The sequence below is a fragment of the Melitaea cinxia genome, chromosome 9, assembly GCF_905220565.1.
Source record: "Melitaea cinxia chromosome 9, ilMelCinx1.1, whole genome shotgun sequence".
NCBI classification, from domain to species: Eukaryota; Metazoa; Arthropoda; class Insecta; order Lepidoptera; family Nymphalidae; genus Melitaea; species Melitaea cinxia.
Genome location: NC_059402.1, coordinates 1052413 through 1076811, shown reverse-complemented (window position 1 = coordinate 1076811; position 24399 = coordinate 1052413). Strand labels below are relative to the sequence as shown.

Here is a 24399-nt window from a genome sequence, read left to right as displayed (position 1 = left end):
GATAAAAAAACAATCGCATGTATAGAAAATAAACAAACATCTTAATATGTACACTATTCATGAAATAATAATAGTTATTCACAAACTAGAAAAAAAAAACATTATAAATGACAAGTAATAAAACAACGTCATCAACGTTGTCGATGGAAAATAAATTGACCACATGACATGCAACGACATTCATATAAAAGAAAAGTATAATCAAAATGATAAATCCAGTAAAAAGTTATGAGTAACACACTAATTCTTTCGAATTGAAAACCTCCACCTTTTTTAAAACGGTTAACAAAATTTAAGATGAAGTTAACGGGTACGTAAAGTGTAAGCAAACTAGCATTATGTGTAAACAATGTCAAGATCACGCGAGTTTTCATTGTAATAAATAATGAAATAAAAGTGAACGCAGTCGCGTGCGCACAAGCAGAGCGTGGAGTTACTAGATCATAGATTTGACTGTAGCGGTGAGAGCCGACACTTTATGAGTTAATGTTGTATCAAGCAGTTAGTATTTAAATATAATTCATAATTTTTCAATATTTTCTTCTTTTTATCGTGTTTAGCTTGAATATCTATTATTATTGAATATCTAAATAAATCGATAAAAATATCTATTGTTGTTGAGGCACTTGTGTTTTAAACTTAATTTTTACTCCCGAAACGTTTTATATCCTGGAATGAAATGTTAGTTTCTTTTCATGGTTATGTCTTTGTCGCTATGTCACCTTTCGTTTACATTCTGAATCAAATATCTTAAGTTGGGATAAGGATAAGGACGGGTCCGCAAGTTCTATCGCCAATTGAGCATTTTTTGGAATGCTCGACTATTTGTTTTTTTGTTAACAATTAAATGACCCAAACACAGGAAATTCGGAATTTTGCGTTATTTAATTAAATCAGATTGTATCAATTGTTAGAAATCATGTAATGGTTTTTTTTTTTTTTATCTCGTAAAGTACCTAATACTTTTAAGGCAAAATAAGGTACGGTCACAACACTGCTATAGATTAGCAATCAATATTAGGTTCAGCTCATGACAAATAATTGAATAATCTGATGTTTGTCGCTATGTAAGCTATTTTGTTCAGTGTGAGCGATTCCAGAAGCAGATACACGATTTTCATCAAACTTAGCTGCTTAATGCGAAGCCTTTATTTATTTAAAAGCCTTGAAATAATCTTCGATTACAGATCAATAAACCACTAATCCTAACACAAAAAACTACAATTTAGCGGAAGATCAATTGCAGATCAAGTTCATTGAGTAGTCGTTATTATCGCACAATACCCACAATGGCTGCTCGTATGACCGTTGCCGGCCAATTGTCTGTCTGTCACCTCTCGTCCACTGCGCGAACTTCATACATCGTAGATCACGTTACAATTGGCGATGAGAAATTTTCGTTGAAGCCTAACTATTTATCAGTGTGGTATTTTAAATACTTCGACTTACAGTTGTTTTTTAATTGTAATAAACAGAGAAAAACATTTATGTCTTTTTTATACAAATAAAATGCAATAAAATGATCAAATATGAAAGACTTATTAGTCTATTTATTTTATTTTTTATTTTTTATACCAATATTATCGTACATATGTAGCTCCATTAACAACCTACATATGCTTAGTCAAGCTAGAGCAGTCAAGATTTTTTTTAACATCAACATCATAAGATATTTCTTGCTCTGAAAGAGAGTAAGTGATATAGAGTTATATAAACTGCTCCACTATAACTACTCTAATATAACTTAATATAAATTAAGCCATAAGCATACAAGTACTAGGATGATCTTCATATCCAAAAACTAAGGCTTAGAGTCGGAAGGAAGCCAGCCTTAGTCATAACCGTCAGGATTTCGAGCGAAACTGAAATTTGAATGGCTAGCTCAAATTTTAGCAGTCTTAGTTCGTTGTACTAGTAAACTAATTTATATGTTGTGACTTAATCTCTACGAGAATGTCAAATTACAATCCTTTTATATATCTGAGATTTTTATTTATTTATTAATAGTTTTAAAGGAAATCACGATACGATTGGCGTAATAGTTCATTAAAAATCGTTCAAGTTCATTTATTATTATAAGTTAATTTCAATAACTAATTAATTAGAACAACCTAATTTAATGTGTAATATTTTTGTCTTAAGTCTTATTTAATTATGATTAAGATACTTTTCAAATAATGTTTTGAATACCTCGTTTAGTAATGACAAATCACTTATCTTAATTTTGATTCTCTTTTTAAAGCGAACCATTCATCCAAAGACAGAAAATAGACATTTACGATCGTAATTGTTGCATTCTCAATCGATGCCAGGGTCACTCTTGGAGCTAACTCTCTTTAGTCTATTGGTACATTTATGAAAATAATTAAGGACTAATTGGCATTTATTATGTAAAGGCTATTGTTATAGTTAGTTACAATAATTTTACTTGTAACATAAGAATAATTTAAAATGCAACACGATATTTTTATTACTAAATTGTTAATATAGCTTATAACGTAGTTGGTAGGTATATGTGCAGTTAGGCAAAGAATTGTAAAGATTACTGGACCCTTGAATCAAAGGCCTCATTCCTTAACACAAAAAATACATTAAAAATTACTTTTTAAAGCTGGGACTCATGGGCGTACTTACCCTAGGGCCCTAGGGTCAAAAGGGCCATAGCCCGCGACGGCTATCTGCGAGGGGCGGCGCGCGGAAATTATCCATTTATACGTAAAACGGTCAGCCGAAATATAATTAGTATTGTTAGTTTCATCGAGTACCGTATGAATTTTAAAGGAAATAGGCGGCCTAAAACAAAGTTAGCCAAAATAAATCGAAAATTTTATTACTTTTTAGCGTTTTTCCCTCACTTATTAATGGAGGAAACTTTATTGGCCTGGGGCGCTGAATCTTAACATAATAAATAATAATAATCTTAAAATACGCCAATGCTAGGACCCTAGTTAATCAGAGGCCTCATGCAACCGCATTATTTGCATTGCTATGCCGCTGTATCTCGTCTTAACTTAAATTACCTTTTACAGTCAACGTGGAATTTATTGTCGACTCTACATGAATACAAAACCAACACGCAACGTTCTGTTAAAGTACATTTATCCTTGAATATCTATCGCTGCCTGTATGCCTACCAAAATACCACGACTTTAAACCTATTGCTAAGCTCTAAATCTGCACAAGAATCGCTGAGGTAAGACTAGTAAAATTATATTCTTATTTCAGCTATTAAATATACCTAGAATACCTACCTAGATAACCTTAATTTGTAACATAGTTGCCAATTTGTGCACTAGTCACACATATGTGTTTTTTTAATAGTAATTCGCATGTAAATTATGGCACTTGGAATGCTTCATATAGCTATATCTAACCATGTGTCATTAACATTTTAATAATATATATATGTATATATTTTTTTAGCTTTTAACATACATACACGGTCATCTATTCCTAAGGTATGCAACGTAATGCTTGTGTTACAGGTAACGGCCGACTGTGATAGATAATTTTTTTATGAACAATATATAGAAATAACACATATATAAATACAAATATTACACGCAGACTCACAGGGATCGAACCCGCAATTCGCGGAATAGAAAGCAGGGTCACTACAAACTGCGGCAACGGGCTGGTCAAAATATACTTACTAAACGATGTAACAAGAGTCACTTCTGTATGCATATATGACACATATGCCTATGTGTTTGGCATAACTGAGGTAGGGCACAGCAGGAATTTCCTGCTCAAAATATAGAGCAGCCCGACTGGGGTAGTACCTCGACCTTACAGAAGATCACAGCAAAATAATACTGTTTTCAAGCAGTATTGTGTTCCTGTTGGTGAGTAAGGTGACCAGAGCTCCTGGGGGGTTTGGGGATTGGGTCGGCAACGCGCTTGCGATGCTTCTGGTGTTGCAGGCGTCTATAAGCTACGGTAATCGCTTACCATCAGGTGAGCCGTACGCTTGTTTGCCGAGCTAGTGACATAAAAAAAAAAAATAATACAAGAGAGAAATTCGAGAATACAATTAAACATAGAAAGAAAAATAATAAACATAAAAAGCATAAAAATTTAATCTACAACCATCAAAAATATTTGGTGTTACGCCATCCACTTTCTTAATTTTCTCTACGATAAATTTCAAATATCAAAAACACTTAATATCATTGAATTGGTGTCATTGAACTAGAAAATTCGTTCACAAAATTCCTTGTAATGTATTTTGTAAAATTTATTTTCGGATTTTAAAAGAGAAACGATCGACTTTCGACAGAATCTAAATACCGGTAGTGGCTTTAAATTAACTATAAACAATAATATTTTTAAAAACTAAAATATTTAGTTTGTAAAATTACGATTCATAAGTGATTAAATAAGGAAATTTATGACTTCGACTTGATTTGATGTTTAAAACTTTATAATAAATTGTAAAATAAGTTGTATAAACGACCTTGTCACGATTTTATTGTGGTGTACATAATTTTATCGATCGTGATAGTAATATGCGCTCGTTGTACGTCTTCCCTGACACAGCCATGGACGATACAGGGCTGTACAGCGGGTCATACAAGATCACGTTTTTATTATTCCTACAAGAAGTGTAAGTTGCTTATATTTAGTTTTTATGCTGTAGAATCCAGAAATTAAAGACAACTTGATGTGACTTGAAGTACGAATACCGTATTTAATTTTTTTATAAATGCCAAATATTCTACAATCGAATGAAAATCGGTTTATTATTAATTTTATTACTAATTCTATTAAAAAAAAATAAACCTTGAATAATAACAATAGATGGAGATATTAGAACATAAAATTGTTTCATTTTATGTTCAAACCACAAAAGATAACACAAAAAAATCCTTGCGTGCTCAGCTCAGACGTAATTTAAAAAAAAAAGTATATATATAATTAAAAGCAATAAATTTATATCACATAAAATTTTATAAATTTTCCATTAATAGATGGAAATAGAACATTTTATACAGTTTCGAACAAAGTCTTTGGAATACTAGTGTATAATTAAAATTATATATTACTATTGTTACCAAAAATTAATCTTAAAAGAAACATGCACATCACTACAGACTATCCTTATCCTAGACGATATTCTAGAAGTGTGAGCAGAGACTGACGACGAGGGGGGACGCGCGTCACTGATTCAATCATTGAACAATTGCCGCTTCAGAATCTCGCTCGCGCAGCGTCATACAGTATAGAGCAGTTTCGCAAATAAATCCTTTTATTTATTTATCGATTTACTGCACTTGTTTGATTTGTTCTATATTAGAAAGTCTGTTTTTTATGCATTATGCAATGATACGCTTTGAAACTCCAAGAGCGTAGCAATAGCTATAAACGCGAGTGAAGTCATGTAGGCCAGCTAGTCTTAAATATATGGGTATAATATGCTTAATGTATTATTAAGAACTCACTTAAAAAAATACTTTTGTCGAAAACTCATAGAAAGCGTTGTCGAATAATGAAATATGGCATCATATAATTATGTAGGTACTATATGTAGCTGTACACTTATCTACATAATTATATACCATTTCCCCTGCGCAAAGGTTACCTGGAAGAGATTGCTCATTAGCGATAAGGCCGCCTTTTGTACTAATCTCCTGTTTTTATTTTTGTAATTTTGCTTATTCTTGAAGTACAATAAAGAGTTTTTATTATTATTATTGTTATTACCATAAACACGGGAAAATGTAACTAAAATTAATTGAACATAAATATTAATATTTACCATTTCTGTTTTACGTAATTCCAATATTAAAATGAAATTTGTCAATTCATTTAAAAAAAAATTCTTAAAAATGACGAAAAACAAAACTTAGTAATTCATATAAAAACACTCATATAAACATGTTACATAAAGAAGTAACGTACGTACTCTCTCCTGCATGCACATTTCTTGAAACGATTACATTTGAACACGTGATGCATCCACGATGCCGCTGCCGGTACATAATATAGTGTATTATATCTTTAAGCTAGTCTTGTTGAGTTTCTTTTAAGCTCAATATACACATGTTGAGAGTTATTCATCACATCATCATCATCATCATCACAGCAGCCTTTCGCGGCCCACTACTGGACATAGGCCTCCACAATTTCACGCCAAAAATAGCGTGAACTCATGTGTTTTGACCATAGTCACCACGCTGGGCAGGCGGGTTGGTGACCGAAGGGCTGGCTTTGTCGCACCGAAGACGTATGATACGACTTTGTATTTCAAAGCCAGTAGTTGGATGGTTATCCTGCCATCGGTCGACTTTTTAAGTTCCAAGGTAGTAGCGGTTCCGGTCCTGAGTGTTTTCGGAGTTAATTCACGTAATTCTTTTCTCACCTTTTTGATTTCATATAAATGAAGATATTTGACAGAACTTGTCAACTGTTAGATAATTAAATCAAAAGTGGATATAAAATTGTTGCTTTTTGTACTTTTCTAAATTAGTAAATAAAAATAATTTGTAAACAAAAACGACTTAATTTTTGATATTTAAAAATATGTTTTTATTTAGCAAGTATCGAAAGTATAGTACAAAAAAACTGAAATTGATTGAAATATTATTTATAATATATCATTTTACTTTCATTTACAAGTAAAATAGATGCCACGACTTACCATTCAATATTTTAAGTGGATACAAATTATGACTCCGAAGCTAGATAATGACATGTAGGTATGTTTTTATTAATTTTTAAAAGCTAAGTACGTTTAATGAACAATTTATTAAAACAAAAAGGTAATAATTATACATATGTACCTAAAGACTTCTGTTACAAAAATAAAACAAATTTAAAATTGAGTCAGCAATTTTGCATAATATCGTCCCTAAATTGATCTCATCTAACTGGGCCGGGACACGTGAGGTTCGAGTGACGATTATAGCTTTTGGTTAAACAGTATAATTCATATAGTCGTGCCCTTTTCCTTCACGACCTTGTGACAAAAATATTGTATTTATATAATTTTAAAGTACCGTATTTTCAAAATCAAGCCTTAATAACCAAAAATTAAGAGCCTATTGTGGTCAAAAGCTTACTTACATTAAACTACTTAATACTTACATTAAATTACTCTACTACTGCTATGTGCCGATATATAAAAATCCTTAATATATCGGAGCCAAGTCAGTGTATCAAGTATATTTACTAATGTTTTCTATTTGGCTAGCACGATCAAGTTCGAACCGGTGGGATAACTGGCCGGTGGACCGGCAGACGACTGACCTTTAGAAGGGCTGATATTTCTAACAACTCCTCTCTTCCTTACATTAATCTCTCATTTTATTGCCTTTTAGCCAGAAATTTCAGTGTCACCATTGCTGTCTAGCACCCCAAATTTTAGGGCAGTACTAAGGCTTACTTCTTTAGTAATTAATTTTTTTGTAAAACTACATAGATACTTTTTGAACTGTTTACAAATTTATTAATCAAGGACTACTGAATTTTTTAATATTTGATAGGTAGTCATTTAGACCTTGAGAAACTTTTGAACAGTATTGATTTCGTGGGAACTCAGTATGTTATTTCACATTATTGCTGTTTCGTCTCATCAAGTTTTGATTATATTCTTTTCTATCTTTTTATCATTATTATCGTTTTTATTTAACTGAGGTAGTACCTCGACCTTACAGAAGATCACAGCTAAATAATACTGTTTTCAAGCAGTATTGTGTTCCTGTTGGTGAGTAAGGTGACCAGAGCTCCTGGGGGGATTGGGGATTGGGTCGGCAACGCGCTTGCGATGCTTCTGGTGTTGCAGGCGTCTATAAGCTACGGTAATCGCTTACCATCAGGTGAGCCGTACGCTTGTTTGCCAACCTAGTGACATAAAAAAAAAGAATTATATACTAAATTATTAGAGAAAAGTATAATATTTTTTGCTTGTCCAATCAAACATATAAACGAAGCTTTATCCGAAGCCACGGCTATCCCTCTTCCCTTTTGTTACAGGGCTTCTTCGAAACTCTTAACTACTTAAATTCTAGAAAATTTTACAAAAAATTACTTACATTTAGACACAGATAAAAAGAATATATGGAGTTCAAATTTCTGCAACAGCTTGATCATGATCGTAATCGATTTGTGATTACGAGCGAGTTTCACAATAAGTTTGATACGAACTTGGAGATGGCAACCCTTGATTTGAATAACAAGAAGAGCCTGGCAAAGTGCCTGAAAAATGCTAGTAACTAGAGCGGAGATATTGGAAAAACGTCGTCACAAAGTACTTTGTATCTTTTAGTTTATTGGAAGTTTAGCTTTAAATACAGATCACTTTATTTTTATAATTTGATAAACACTAAAACAATTTTAATAATCTTTTAGATGGCTTCAAAAACTTTGTTCTTTGTTGGATCACTTTCGTTTTCGATCCTTTAGAGAATCTCCAAGTAAAGCACCACAGATCTTTGATTTAATCGGTTTCATCACGTCTAGAATTAAATTATTCTTAACCTTATTCTTATCCAAATCAAACATAATATGTTATGGCAGAAATAAACATAAATACTCTCATATTTAAAAATTATAAAAGTCAATGCTTCCACTTTTCTTGCTACTCGTGGATTTGTCACTCGTAGAACATTTTGTGTTGGAATTAACAAAGTCCATAATAAAAACAAGATTTTCTTTGGCAAACATAAATCCTAATTACGATAATCAATTCTCGATTTCGTGCTATTGCAATCGGTTCAATGATTTATATAATAAAGTTATTAAAGTTTAAAGTTTCGAACGCAAACAATTCGTGAAATTTCAAGGGCTCTGAATTTGTGCCAGTATGTTCGTTACATAATTAATATTGTTTTAACTGTAATTTTGTGTATCGAGCGAGCTAAACTTGTTTGATCATAAATTTTTTGTATTTTATAAATTATTATTTTAGATGTTTAACAGTTAAAGTTATCGATATTGTTATAATTATATAGTAAATAGGGATGGACACGTGATGCTATAGTTGACATTATGGAGGGTAGTTAGTTAGGGGTCATTCAAGTATATAAACACCGAGATAGGAGGGCTTTTCGATGACATGGGCGCCAGGGGGTCTAGATTGTGGTGACGTCGCCAATATTTATTTATTATTTCTGAATAGATAATATATATACCGTTGTTTACGTAAGCATTGGGGGAAGGGTTAGGGTTTTGCTGACTTTTCCTGACAAGGGGAGGAGGAGGTTTTTTTTTTTTTTTTTTATATGTCACTAGGTCGGCAAACAAGCTTACGGCTCACCTGATGGTAAGCGATTACCGTAGCCTATAGACACCTGCAACACCAGAAGCATCGCAAGCGCGTTGCCGACCCAATCCCCAATCCCCCCAGGAGCTCTGGTCACCTTACTCACCAACAGGAACACAATACTGCTTGAAAACAGTATTATTTTGCTGTGATCTTCTGTAAGGTCGAGGTACTACCCCAGTCGGGCTGCTCCGTATTTTGAGCAGGAAATTCCTGCTGTGCCCTACCTCAGTTAAAAGTTACTAAAACTTTGCTTACGTAAAACTTGAATGACCCCTTACAAGGATAGACCACCGAAAAGTTCATACGTTTCAGAGCGTTAATGTACATTAAATAGTATAAGTAAACCCATAACTTTCGATTTGAACTCATACAGAAAATAATAGATATTATGTAGTCATTTTTTAAGGTCACATATTTATATAGATTCATTCCATTTCCATACATATCATCTTCATAAGTTTTTAACAATTTGTTTTCAGAGTAATTGTCACAAAACGGAACTGCATTAACTGAGTATGAGGAGCTGAGTAATATCTTTGACCCTCAGTCTTCCTAGTAATATTGCGGAGGTCAGACAATCTCTATATTGTTACGGTGATTATTTTTACGACTGTTGCAACGTCATGGAGGCTTGCTTCTTTTAGAGGAAGAAATACCTATATAGTACGATTAAGAACATATCAGCTGTCAACTTATTAACTTAAATCCTGTCTTACTAATTAAAATTGTATGTAAATGCAAAAGGTTGGATGCGTGCTTTGTTTTTTCTTTTACGCAAAATTTACTGAACTATTTATAATGGCTGGAGATCCAGAAAAACTCATAGGGTATCTTTTACTAATAGAGATATTCTCACTAATCGGAAATTGTGCGAGTGAAACCGAGGCGCGGCTAGTTCGATATATTCAGCTATAAAGCATTTTTCGATTTCCTTGAAGCAGATATAATTTTTTTAGGAAATACCGATAAATATACGTACGAAAAGCTGTGGTTTAACCTGCAGCAGGAGAACTTTGCTGATAAATTCACTACCAAGAATTACGATCGTTAAGAGGCCGCGAGAAACGTGTTCATTTAGATGCGAATATAAAACACCGTACATAACTAAATACATTTTTAGGGATCAAGTATTTGTTAATGGTGTCTGGCACTACCCTGATCGGACTATACAAACTTTTGTCAATAGTACAAAACTAGGATGTCTCACATATTTAAACAATAGCGACCTCTGTTCATCCATATTTTTTACATGCTAAGTAATCACCAACATATCATATACTAGAACCTTCTCCGAAACACGCTGCATCTCATGGTATGAGTATTATTCCGATCGGTTCAGTAGTTTCCGCAGTAACCGAACAAAAAAACCGACTCTCCATTTATTAGTTATACATATACATAAATTTGGTATGTGAAGTTCATGAGTCATGTTCAAATTAACATTATAATTAATTAACATAATAATTACCTATATGAAATCAGTTATTATATAAGTTTAACAAATTGTATTAAATATATGTGTGGTAATTATGAATTAAATAATAACGGGAAAGAAATTAAACATTTTTTTACTCCTACTATAACCTATACAATAATTTGAATTGCAGATTTCGTGCTGTACGACAGTACTGTTGCCAAACTAGTAAATCGAGCTCAAGGATTATGTCTTAACGTGGTCGACGTATTACGTTATGTGATGGGCCATTGACCTCATCTCGATCCTGACTTTCGTTTTACTTATATCCCGATCAGCATGCTGATTAAAATACAAGATATACAACTACAGAATATGTATTTTATATTAGGTCACACAGTGATTGCATAAGACATGATGATGTGAATCTTATAAGAACATGTCTCCTTTCATTAGGAAATTCTATAGTTTAACATGCAGAACTGATAATTATATAAACTTACACGCTAAAAAGGAAAAATGGTTACGTCTTCCTAAAAATGATTAACCTTAAAAGTTTTCACAGTTGAAAACAAAGTGATGCTAACATTGAATTTCTCGACTACATAGTATATGTTTACATATTTATCTAGTAATCACATGCTTAACTTAGTATGTAATAATGTCGAGGTAGATATAAGCTACGGTAACTGCTTACCATCAGGTTGGCCGTATGCTTGTTTGTCATCCTTGGAATAAAGAAAATATATTATTTTTAATAAATTAATGACGCCGCGTTGGCGCAACGGTTACAGCCAAGGATTGTACCTGTTGCGCTGGCGGTTGCGGGTTCGATCCCCGCACGTGACAAACATTTGTACTGGCCATACAGGTGTTTGCCGTGGTCTGGGTGTTTATGCAGTTCGTGTGGGTCTCCCTGCCGTGCCTCGGAGAGCACGTTAAACCGTCGGTCTCGGTTGTTATCATGTACATCTGATAGCGATCGTTACTCATAGTAGGGAAAATATCCGCCTACCCGCATTGGAGCAGCGTGGTGGATTAAGCTCTGATCCTTCTCCTGCATGGGGAAAGAGACCTATGCCCATTAGTGGGTTATTACAGGCTGAAGCGAAATGAAATAAATTAATGTTTATTTCGATAACGATCAGAAACCCCGTAGGCTTTGTTTATCCAAAAGGTTTAGACAATAAACACAATGAGCTACAATTATACATTCTAAGCAAAGTTTATTGATGACAGTGCCTATACGAATACGGATGTATAATCGATGAGGTTTCGATTGTTACCTCGCCTTCGTGTACCGTGCGTAATTACCGCTTGAATGATATTGATTGCTACCGAATTGTACGAAAAGTTATAAAGTATTGTAGACGAGATACGGAATTTTTCTAACGTTTTCACAGGATTTTCTTGACGTATATTTATACAAATATTATTTAACAGTACAATGTCTATTAAATTATTGTTTATTTGGATGTTCTTATGCCAGGGATTTTATGGTATGACTTTGTAAATTATTTTAGTTCCTCAGTTTGTTGCCGATTCTTCTTTACATCAATACTAATATTATAAAGAGGTAAAGTTTCTAACTTTGTTTGTATGTAGACATATACCAACATACACTTACATACACGCACACACAAATACATATTGGTAACTCTTAGTTGAAATCATACAGACATATCTGTTACAAAATTACTATTTTATTTCATATTTTTTGTTTTTTACTTTTTATTACTTCACTTCTAACCTACTTAATATTAAAAAGTATGTATGTAATCTTTTGTAGAATATAATGTAACTTTATAATCTATAATATAACTTTGAATTCTGAACAACTCGTGGCAAACTAATGAAAAGTAAAAATTGTAGAATTCTTGGGAGGAAAATCGCTTCTCCTTAATACAGATAGCTCAGCTACCTAGCTAGGAGAAGTAGAGATCATAATAGTAATTGCTTTCAAATTGCACCTAGAAACTGATTGTTCCTTTTTTGTTACTTGTTACTTGAATATGTTGTGTAAATACGGAAATTAAAAAAAAAATGTATCACTTATGTAGGGGGTAATCTTCGCAAGTACTGATCCAAACATAAAAATTCTTTCTCTAACAGAAAGTTACACTATTCAAGAGTGACATAGGCTATATTTTATTGTGATTAAACGAAAAGTTCAGTGAAAAATCTTATATATAAAATTCTCGTGTCACAATGTTAGTTACAATACTTTTTTGGTATCGCAGGGTCAGTCAGTAATATATAATTATTTAGAATCTATGGTGGGTGTAATAACAGTAATTCATTTAATTCTAATTGAAAAATAAAAATTCAAAAGACTTTTTCCAAAATACTTTTTACCGAGTAGGCCTTTTTAAATAAAAAACGTATCTCATTTTTGATCATAATGTTTCATTTTAAATTTAGAAATTTCATGTTTAATTACCTAATCAGAAAAGATATTATTGAATCGTAAGAATAGAATCGAACCGTAAGAATATGTATCGGTCGCAAACGGAAGGGCCGCGGGAAACCTAAGTGGAACTTAGCACTTTCTACTCGCGTTTGTTCCGCAACGCGCGCCCGCACATGCTTCACCTATGTCACTACATTGTTAGGTGAAAACAAGCGCAGAGATAAATTATTCATAACTAGCGACCCGCCCCGGCTTCGCACGGGTGCAATGATGATGCTAATTATAAAATATAAAATAAATATTTGCAATGTAAGCGCAAAACAATGTGTTTATTTACGACATTACATTAGAAACCTCTAAAACTATCAGTGTTCCTCTACTTTATTATGCATGTATAAACTTGCATCTGGAATCACTCTATTTACTAAAGAAAACCGCATCAAAATTCGTTGCGTAGTTTTAAAGATCTAAGCATACAGACAGCGGGAAGCGGCTTTGTTTTATACTATGTAGTGATTATGATTTATTATAGTGATAAAGCAATTATGGTTCAGTGAACAGAAACTTTCAATACTAAAAATAGTAACACATTGTTTATGGATATACTAAAAGAATTTATATTAACTTTCTTTATACTCTACACTTTAAGTCTAAAGTAAGCGTAATATGCGTTAGCCGTTTCTTTATCTCAAGGGTTAAGGTTTATCATCAGTCCAGTTGTAATATTTATATATATACTATCTGACCCCCCAAACGTTGTTTTGCCGTATATGTTATTATCCCCCTTAATCCCCCCCCCCCCCTATTAGGGCTCTGAAAAATAGATGTTGGCCGATTCTCAGACTTACCCGATATGCACACAAAATTTCATAAAAATCGGTCCAGCCGTTACGGAGGAGTATTTTAACTAACATTGGGACGAGATTTTTATATATAAGATTAGGTATAATCATCATTCATCATCATTTCAGATGATGATCATTCATCATCATCATCATTTCAGCCTATCACAGTCCACTGCTGGACATAGGCCTACACAAGTTCACGCAAAAATGGTGTGAACTCATGTGTATTGCCCATAGTCACCACGCTGTGTAGGCGGGTTGGTGACCGCAGGGCTGGGTTTGTCGATTAGGAAGTTTAGGTAGAATAATAAATAATAATCAATAAACGTCTCACAATCATCGGCCCCCACAAGGATTTACTCCTATGTCGGGGGTACGGAAACACACACTTAACACAAGGACAAACTCACAGACCACGGCAAACATCTCTATACTTAATATGCAGTATGCCATGTGCGGGGATCGAACCCGCAACCGCCAGCGCAACTGTCTTGAGCAAGGGCTGTAACCGTTAGTCAAAGAACGTATGTAGATTTATTGAAATATTGAATATTAGTTAGCTGTTATCTATAACACATAAATATACTCGTATATTATATCAAACATATTAAATTATTCAGATTTATTACTTATCAAAAACGGACCATTTTTAAAGTGATAAGTACTAAAATAGACAAAATAGTACAAGGTTATTTTAGGCCTCACGACGCGTTGTCAAGTAGCGTTCGTTTCACCAAGCAAAAAAGAAAAGTAAAGTGTTTAACTGACAACTTGCTAGTGCAAGAGGCTCTTCACTATAAAGAAAAAGAGGTCATCGACGCAAAGTCATAAACATACGAGTAGTTTTCGGTTTTTTACATTTTCAAGAATAATATTCGTTTGTTCTTGAAGTAAAACTTCTTTACCGACGCTTGACTTGGGAGTAAGCTGGTGAATGCGAGACGAGAGCGTTACGAAAAGTGTGATCGGGCGAGGCGAACGGTTGAGAGTGAGACAAAAATTAGATGGAGCTTAAGAAGTTTTACTTCAGTCGTGTGGTATACAGCACCAATAATTAGTAGTTACAATAAAAGCAGTTAATAATATAAGGTACTTACAAGTTGTACAACACTTATACACAAGATATTACAAACTTTAAAATTTATTACATTTAATTTCTACTTTTACGGTGTATTTTAATTATCTTTCAAAAGAATATATATATTTATAGTAAGTTTTGCTAGTAAATCTTACGCGTTATTGATTAGTGACAGGATAAAGAAATTACTTTCGGAATATCCGATTTATAACTGTGCTTTCATTTTTTTTGCGGCAGATGGAGGCTCGTTGTATTATTAATTACTTACTGAAATGTATCGGAATTATATTCCCTTGTCATAATATAACGTGTTGTTTATTCGTCTTATCTTTCACAATCATTTCACAATATACTTTTAACAAATTTAACCGTCTTCAAATTAATTGTATTTGCTCGCAAACGAAAAAAAACTGACTTCAATTACATCGACAAGTAATACAACGTAGGTAGGCGAAAAAATTGTCAAGTAAATACGCGTTATCAGATTACTCAAAAAGTTGTTATCATATCTCGATGAATTTTAAATGTGACCACATGAATAAACATCAGCTTTCGATTAAATTAAAAATCATCAAAATCGGTACACCTAGTAAAAAGTTATGCGTTATATAATACAACGTAGGTCGACGAAAAAATAGTCAAGTAAAAATGCATTATTAAACTCCAAAAGCAGTTGTTTGCTCTCAAATAAATTTAAATGGGAATAAATGACACACCACCTTCGATAAAAAAAAATTGTCGAAATCGGTCCACCAAGTCAAAAGTTCTGAAGTTGAGAACCTCCTTGAGAACTCCTCCTTTTTTGGAAGTCGGTTAAAAAGGACGAGGTTCTTGAGAGTGTGGATTTTAATGTTATCTACCTCATAATTTTTTATTGTGTGTACCTATTTTGATGGTTCTTTTTTGCATCAAAAGTTAAAGTTTGGCACGTGGTCCCAATTAATTTGATCGAGATATGACAAATAGTTTTTTAGATATCTCTAATAATGGGTATTTCATTTTTCATTTTATTAAGTACGATTGATCAAAAAAATATTTGGTCTTATCGATGATATAGTCCCGTTACTTTATCGTATGTATATATGTATGTCTTCCTAATAAACATAAATAAATAAATAAATAAATAAGAGAAATGTCGCGCGTGCGTCGTTGTATCGCTCGCTAACCCAGTGAACCACATTGCGTTGCTTCGCCTTGAATTAACGTAATTTACACCGACTGTGTCGATTTTCAACAGAATAGAGAAAGAGGACTTCTTCAAGATTTTCATTTTTAACTATGTTTTAGATTTTTTTTTAAATTTTAGAACTCTGTTATCTGCCTTTTTATTACCGATTTTGATGATTTTTTTTTTATCAAAAGGTGGTGCGTGTCATATGAATCCATTTAAAAATTTAATTGTGTCTAACATGTACTTTTCGAGTTATATCTAATAATGCGTATTAACTTGACTGTTTTTTCGTCAACCTACGTTGTATTATACCGCATAACTTTTTACTGGATGTACCGATTTTGATGATTCTTGTTTTAATCGAAAGCTGATGCTTGTCTTGTAGTTCCGTTTACATTTGATCTTTGATTACACGCATTTATTTGATTATTTTTTCGTCTACTTATCTTGTATTACTTATATATGTGAATGTTGAAGTTGTTTTTTTTTTCGTTAGCGAGCAAACACAATTATTTAGTATTATTTACTTGACATTATCGGATGAACGTGCTTTACTGAAAGTTCAATCAATTAAAGATAAAGTTATTTCGATGTAAGAATTTATTGGATAGTTATCTTTATTATAATTCAAAGTTTCATATCGGAAGCGAGTAAGCGACGCTTCCTCACGTGAGCCCGCGTTGAACTCGACCGTGACTGAATGACTTCCGAGCACGCCGATGCACGATGGCGACATCATTAATAGCTAATAACCGTTTGTATCACTATACTTGTTATTGGAACAAAGTTCCTTACGGCAGGCTTGATACTAAAACCGTAAGAAAAATATATAACGGAACTGACGTGATATCAGTCACACGACTGTATAATATGACGTTTGTAAAACTAAAATATTACTAGTAAACTTTTTCAAATTATTTATGTAATTTTATACTGTCGACATAAATAAATAAAGACATATGTTTTTTTATTTCACTTAATATTTTGAATTATTATTATTATTTTCTTTGATTTATTTTATTTTTACGGTATTTGTTATTTTCTAAAATACTAAATTTCCTAAATACTTTTATATACTTAATTAAAAACAAATCAACAAAATTAAAAAAAAATCAAGACCGAGAAAATATATATAAAATTCAACATTTCTATATTATCCGAAGGAACTTCGTTCCTACCTGGTGTCCCATGACACCAGTTCATTTTATTTTTAACCGACTTCCAAAAAGGAGGAGGTTCTCAATTCGACTGTATTTTTTTTTTTTATGTATGTTACATCAGAACTTTTGACCGTGTGGACCGATTTCGACAAATTTTATTTTAATCGAAAGGTGGTGTGTGCCAATTGGTCCCATTTAAATTTATTTGAGATCTAACAACTACTTTTCGAGTTATATCTAATAATGCGTTTTTACTTGACGCTTTTTTCGTCGACCTACGTTGTATTATACCGCATAACTTTCTACTGGATGTAACGATTTTGATAATTCTTTTTTTGTTGGAAAGGGGATATCCCAAATTTAGAACCATGATAAGGAAACCAGGATCTGATGATGGGATCCCAGAGAAATCGAGGAAAACTCTTGAAAATCAGCAATAACTTTTTACTGGGTGTACCGATTTTGATAATTCTTTTTTTGTTGGAAAGGAGATATCCCAAGTTTAGTACCATGATAAGGAAACCAGGATCTGATGATGGGATCCTAGAGAAATCGAGGGAACTTCTTGAAAATCCGCAATAACTTTTTACTGGGGGTACCGATTTTGATAATTTTTAATTTAATCGATAGCTGATGTTTGTCATGTGGTCACATATAAATTTTATTGAGATCTGATAACTACTTTTTGAGTAATCTTTGATAACGCGTAGTTACTTGACTATTTTTGCGTCGATCTACGTTGTATTACTCGTCGATGTAATTGAAGTCGGTTTTTTTTTCGTTTGCGAGCAAACACAATTATATTAAACAAAAACATCATTGCATGTAGTAAATGACTTGTAGCTGCAATTTAGGTTCTCCCTAGTCCAAATTGTATCTTTTCGTAGTACTATGTTTCTATCCTTTATATTTTATAGTCGAAGACGAAGACGACTTTTCAACCGACTTCCAAAAAAAGAGGAGATTCTCAATTCGACTGTATACATATTATATATTTTTATATATTATTATATATTATTATATATTTTTATGTATGTTACATCAGAACTTTTGACCGGGTAGACCGATTTCGACAAATTTTGTTTTAATCGAAAGGTGGTGTGTGTCTATTGGTCCCATTTAAATTTATTTGAGATCTAACAACTACTTTTCGAGTTATATCTAATAATGCGTTTTTACTTGACGCTTTTTTCGTCGACCTACGTTGTATTATACCGCATAACTTTCTACTGGATGTACAGATTTTGATAATTCTTTTTTTCTTGGAAAGGGGATATTCCTAGTTTGATACCATAATAAGGAAACCAGGATCTGATGATGGGATCCCAGAGAAATCGAGGGAAACTCTTGAAAAACCGCAATAACTTTTTACTGGGTTTACCGATTTTGATAATTTTTAATTTAATCGAAAGCTGATGTTTATCATGAGGTCACATAATGAATGATGTGATAACGCGTAGTTGCTTGACTATTTTTTCGTCGATCTACTTTGTATTACTCGTCGATGTAATTGAAGTCGGTTTTTTTTTCGTTTGCGAGCAAACACAATTATTGATTCTTTGGTCATTGACTCTAGATTGCATACAAACGTAAAAACTTATTAAAATTCTAGTGTGTGCAAGATAATTTTTTTTTTCTAAATTAAAGGATTCCTAAATCATCTTTAACGCCGAAGGTTTTGGATTTAAAACTAATATTTTATAATAGGCACCAATTATAACCTTAAAAATTAAGGTATTTACCAATTAACTGAGTTTATACTATCACCATTATTTAAATATTAGAGGGCTCTAGTTCTACATAACTGCAAATTTACAATTTAAAAAGCTGAAGTTGATCGTTTCTCGTGTTTATTTTTTATTCGTAAAGTCAAACACGGTCCAGTCATTAATCAATTTTGTATTTACTCTGTGGATGCTAATGTCAAAATAGTCATCAGAATGTTTACAATTTTGCTTGTAAAAAATAAATAAAACTGTAACATCTAATTTTATGGATTAAAGATGTAGTGATGGTATTTTGAAGTGTTCTAAAAGATCTTTATAAATATTATAATATATTATTATATAATTATAATATTTGACTAGCCCGTTGGCGCAGTTTGTAGCGCCACTGCTACTTTCTGCTCCGTGTGTTGTGGATTCGATTCCCAACCCGAGTCTGGGTGTAATATAAATATTTATTTGTGTATTTATATATATTTATTATTTAATACCGAAACTAAAACTGATTTTTTAATCTCTTTCTACCTGTTTTTTTTTTAAATCTTGTAGTTTTGTTTAAAACTTAGCATGATTAGAATTCATGCTAGGAGTTAGGACCCTGGGTACTTTATATCCAGAACTCGGTATTGTCATGGCAAGTGGGATAATACACCAAACGTGACAATAGTACTCACGGGTACAGCTTGTAGGTGCTACAGGTACAGCTTTTATTGTGCTTAGTGACGACGCATTGGCTCAACGTTGACAGGAACTGGCAGCAACAAATGTTTGGGAAGGCGTAGATGTTTGTCATGGTCTCGGGATGCTGGCTTGTGTCTTATGTGTTTTTGGACCCAAAACACAGAAGTACATTGAGTTCCGTTATGTGTAAAGCCTTTATTAACTTATTACATAATCATGATTTTTAACAATTATGTTAATATTGACAAATATATTCATGACACAATTACGTAATTTTAAGTTATGAAAATTACCTTTTTTTATAGTTTATTTGGGCATGAGGTCAAGAATTTTCTTTTAGCATTGTAAACTTTATGTTAATATTTCTGGCCGCTGCAGAGACTCACCTCTCTTGTTGTATGTTCACCTCTGCATAAGATCGTGGTATTACAAAGTTGAGGGTTAAGTAGTGCTTTTGCCGGGTGGGCCATGGCCCTAGGTGGCATCAGGAGGTTATGATAATAAATAAAACCGGATGATTTACGTACACTTTAATAGGGATCACCCGCGAGGAAAAAAATCAGAATAAATTGAATTATTTATATAACTACGAATGCCTATATGAACGAGGTCGAACCTGCGATCTTTCGCATATCTTTACCTTTTTACTGCCTTGTCAGAACTATCGTCATCTAGTTACCTTATAAATAAAAAAAATTTGTATTAAAGATCTCGAAACCAGTTATTGGTATCAGGATGTGGTGAAAGCGTGTCACCGAGGTTGAGTTATATAATATTTACTAATAACACGAGTGTCCGTCTGCACGGTCACGGAGTGAATTAATTAATTGTTTTGTACAAGAAATTGTGAATGATAGTCTTCATTTTTATGTGATACTCTTTTTATTATAAAATTAATATATTTTTTTATAAATGAATAGTCTAAAATACATGCCTGTGTTCTAGGTGAGAGTCAGCCGGTATACAAGTTTTTTGTTTTAGTTTATTAAATTAATATATAATATTGTTTATATAAATAATAAATATAGGTGTGTATTAATGTTTAGAATATATTTAAAATGAAACAACTTTTTCGGATTTTATCGTGGTTTATCAGGGCTTTTACATGCCCGACGTTTCGGATAGTTTAAACTTTTACAGCAACCATGGTCACGGGAGGACAGAATATCTTTAGAGTATTTTGTTTTGTCTTATTATTTGAGGTGATTTTTAATGTATTTAGAAAAGCTTTTATCTTTATTTACCTATTCTATAACTATGGAAGAAAAAAATAATAACAAATTTTCTATTTCGATCGATAAAATTGTACAGGTATTTCTGATACAGATTCAAAATATTTCACAATTTTATTGCTAACAAACTTTAGCGATTTTTTACGTGTTCTTTTTACATATACTTGTTCTATATGTATAAGTAAACTGTTCTGTTATAAGCAAAAAGCAAATGTATCGTGTAATCATTTTAAAATACTCCTGAAATATTTGCAAAGTTAGAAAATAAGTAGTTATGAGTTTAACACATCTGAAAATAATATTAAATTTCCGAAATGGACAATTGTCGTTTTAAAAAAAGCGGTCTTATTTTTATTATTATAATATTTGCTCCACAAGGTTCAACGCATTAAAATTCTTAATTTGTGTTAAAACTACGATAGTTTTAAAGACAACATGTTGGCACAGTGATCACAGCAACCGGTTATTACGCTTACGGTCTCGCGTTCGACCCTTACATATGACAAAAGCTTACATAAGTTATACGTATACTCGTATGATTGTCATGATCTGACGTTTGTTTTTGTAGTGTGAGCTTCTGGACCTTTTTTATATGGGTTCTCATCCTCTCACCCCTCTGAAGGACGCCGCAAGTGAAAAATTTGGTATATTTACTTATAACTTGAAATCCGTAAAATATCCTTAATTAAAAATACATTTCATACACGATGCAGGTTTTTCTTCACATGAACGTCATTCGTCAAGCTGTATTCGATACCTATACGTAAAAAATCGATTTATATAAAAATATATCAAAGGTCGAGGCCCTATGTCATCATTAAACATTAAAACTTAAATGGCTTTGTAGTTCAGTTTCAAACTACGACAACTTCCTATAATTTTCATAGCGATATATTTTATTGTATCGTATTTAGTCTAGAAAAAATGCCAACATTAGTAAAAAAAAAAAAACTAAGTCTATTTACCAATAAAGGTTTTTACAGTAACATGTGCTTTCATGTATTTCATCAGCACTGGTTTGTGGCTGTTGCGCTGGTGATTTCGGGTTCGATGCTCGCATATGCCAAACAATTGTACTGGCGATACAGATGTTTGCCGTAGTCTGGCTATTTGTGCAGGCCTTCTGGGGCTTCCCACCGTCTCTCGGAGAGCGCGTTATGCAGCCGGTTACGGTTGTTATCATTTATACCTTATAGCAATTGTTACTCATAGTAATGAAAATATCCACCAACAACAATGAAAAACAATTACTCTATATAACTTTCACTGTACGACTTCATACCTTTTTAAATGACTAAAAAGAAGGAACTTCTCAATTCGAGTGTATATTTTTTTTGCTACTCGGTTGGCAAACAAGCGTACGGCTCACCTGATGGTAAAGCGATTACCGTAGCTTATAGACGCCTGCAAGACCAGAAGCATTGCAAACACGTTGCGACCCTTCCTTCAATCCCCCCAGGAAGTCTGGTCACCTTATTCACGACAGGAACACAAAATGTTTCAAAACAGTATTATCCCCATCCCCAGTCGCATATCTCTTGTTGATTATCAAAGTCTGTAGTGAAATTGAAAACTTTTAAAAAAAGGTTCTTTATTTTCATAATATTTTGGTTTTCTTCAATTTCAATTTTTAATTATGGTCAAATTTCCACCTCTGGGCGATCGCCCACTAGTACACTACTCGCACACTAGTAAATGTAAATGTAATTAATGTATTTTTATGTACAATATGTATGTAATAAATCTGAAAACTATATATAACAACACTAAACTATACATAAACACATGTAAACATAATATTAATACCTCACACTCAACGACCCCAAGTAAGATAAAAGTTTCGTGTCAAGGGATGAAAACACACAAAACAAACGCATTTATTATGAACGGAAGTCAAATCCGCGACAACCATTTGCTATGAGTACTACTGTTCCATATCCTAGCCACTGAGTTTAACTAAGCTCACAGTCTTAACCTAAAAGTATAAAGGTCTGTGTCCATACTTAGTCTACAACTGACCCATTTCATAGCTACGTAGTATATTTCGAGGCCATCTTGTCTTTTGAATGTGTTCCTAAAATAACTTCTCATTACAAGAATGTGGACCAAGCTAAGTTTGAACTTACAACGCAGTTATTGACATATGTCTGTAATATTTTTCATTAGTATAATAGGTGATAATTGTGTTTGCGGGCAAACGAAGAAAAACCGACTTCAGTTATATCGACAAGTAATACAACGTAGGTAGACGAAAAAATAGTCAAGTAAATACTCATTATCAAAGATTACTCCAAAAGTTGTAATCAGATCTCGATGAAATGTGATCACATGATAAACATCGGCTTTCGATTAAATTAAAAATCATCAAAATCGGTACACCCAGTAAAAAGTTATGCGGTTTTTCGAGAGTTCCCCTCGATTTCTCTGGGATCCCATTATCAGATCCTGGTTTCCTTATTATGGTACTAAACTAAGGATATCTTTTTCCTACAAAAAAGGAATTATCAAAATCGGTTCATAAACGACGGAGTTATCCCCGAACATACATTAAAATATATATATATATATATATATATATATATATATATATATATATATATATATAGGTATGGTCGAATTGAGTAACCTCCTCCTTTTTTTGAAGTCGGTTAAAAATTGTAGCCTTAATAAAATTTATAACATATTGTATCTTAAAAACTAATGACTGATTATTATCTATATATTAATACGTGAAGCAAAAACTTTCTACCCCTTTGGACGAAAATTGCGCGGACGGAGGAGTATGAAATTTCGCACACTTGTAGTTTGTATAGAGAAGGAGTGCGAAATATTAATACTATTTTAAAATTATCTAATAGTAAATATATTAATGAATAAAAAAATATATACACACTACTCTTTTTATTGTTATTATAGGTTTACGTATAGTCTATGATAATAGAAAATTAATTATGTTCAAACTTATAATTTAAATTAATTATGATCGAACTTCTACCGGGTAAACCATTATTAAATCCCTGTCCTATGTATAATCATATTAATTAACAATAAAATATGTCCATTTCAGTGATGAGGACGACACGAGGCGACTCCTCCATCAGCTGAGCCGCATCAACCGACCGCTGGGCATCACCTTTCTGCAGATGACCAAGCTCATGGGCCAGTGCCAGCAGGTACACTCTACCTTCAGATTAATACACCTACTGTAATATTAATTGCATGGTTTGTGCAATAGTGACGGATGTATTTTTATACATTATACAGATCATCGTCTGAGCGTTCATTCATGATCTTAAATGATAAAAAACTTCAAGTGACTTCGTTAAAAGAAAAAAGAAAGAAGAAATAAAACTCGCAATTAATGCCAATGTATTGGAAAAGCTGACAATCGGTAAAATGGAGTATTGTTTTACACAGTT

The 24399-nt window shown here is 32.7% G+C and overlaps 1 protein-coding gene across 1 annotated transcript in view; it reads left to right on the top strand.

Annotated features, from left to right (window-relative positions):
• LOC123656264 overlaps positions 1-24399 on the top strand; it is a 39078-nt gene that overhangs the window by 8211 nt on the left and 6468 nt on the right. The window contains exon 2 of the mRNA XM_045591971.1: positions 24048-24153. Within this exon, the coding sequence (XP_045447927.1) occupies positions 24048-24153 (106 nt within the window). The remainder of the gene's footprint in view (positions 1-24047; positions 24154-24399) is intronic.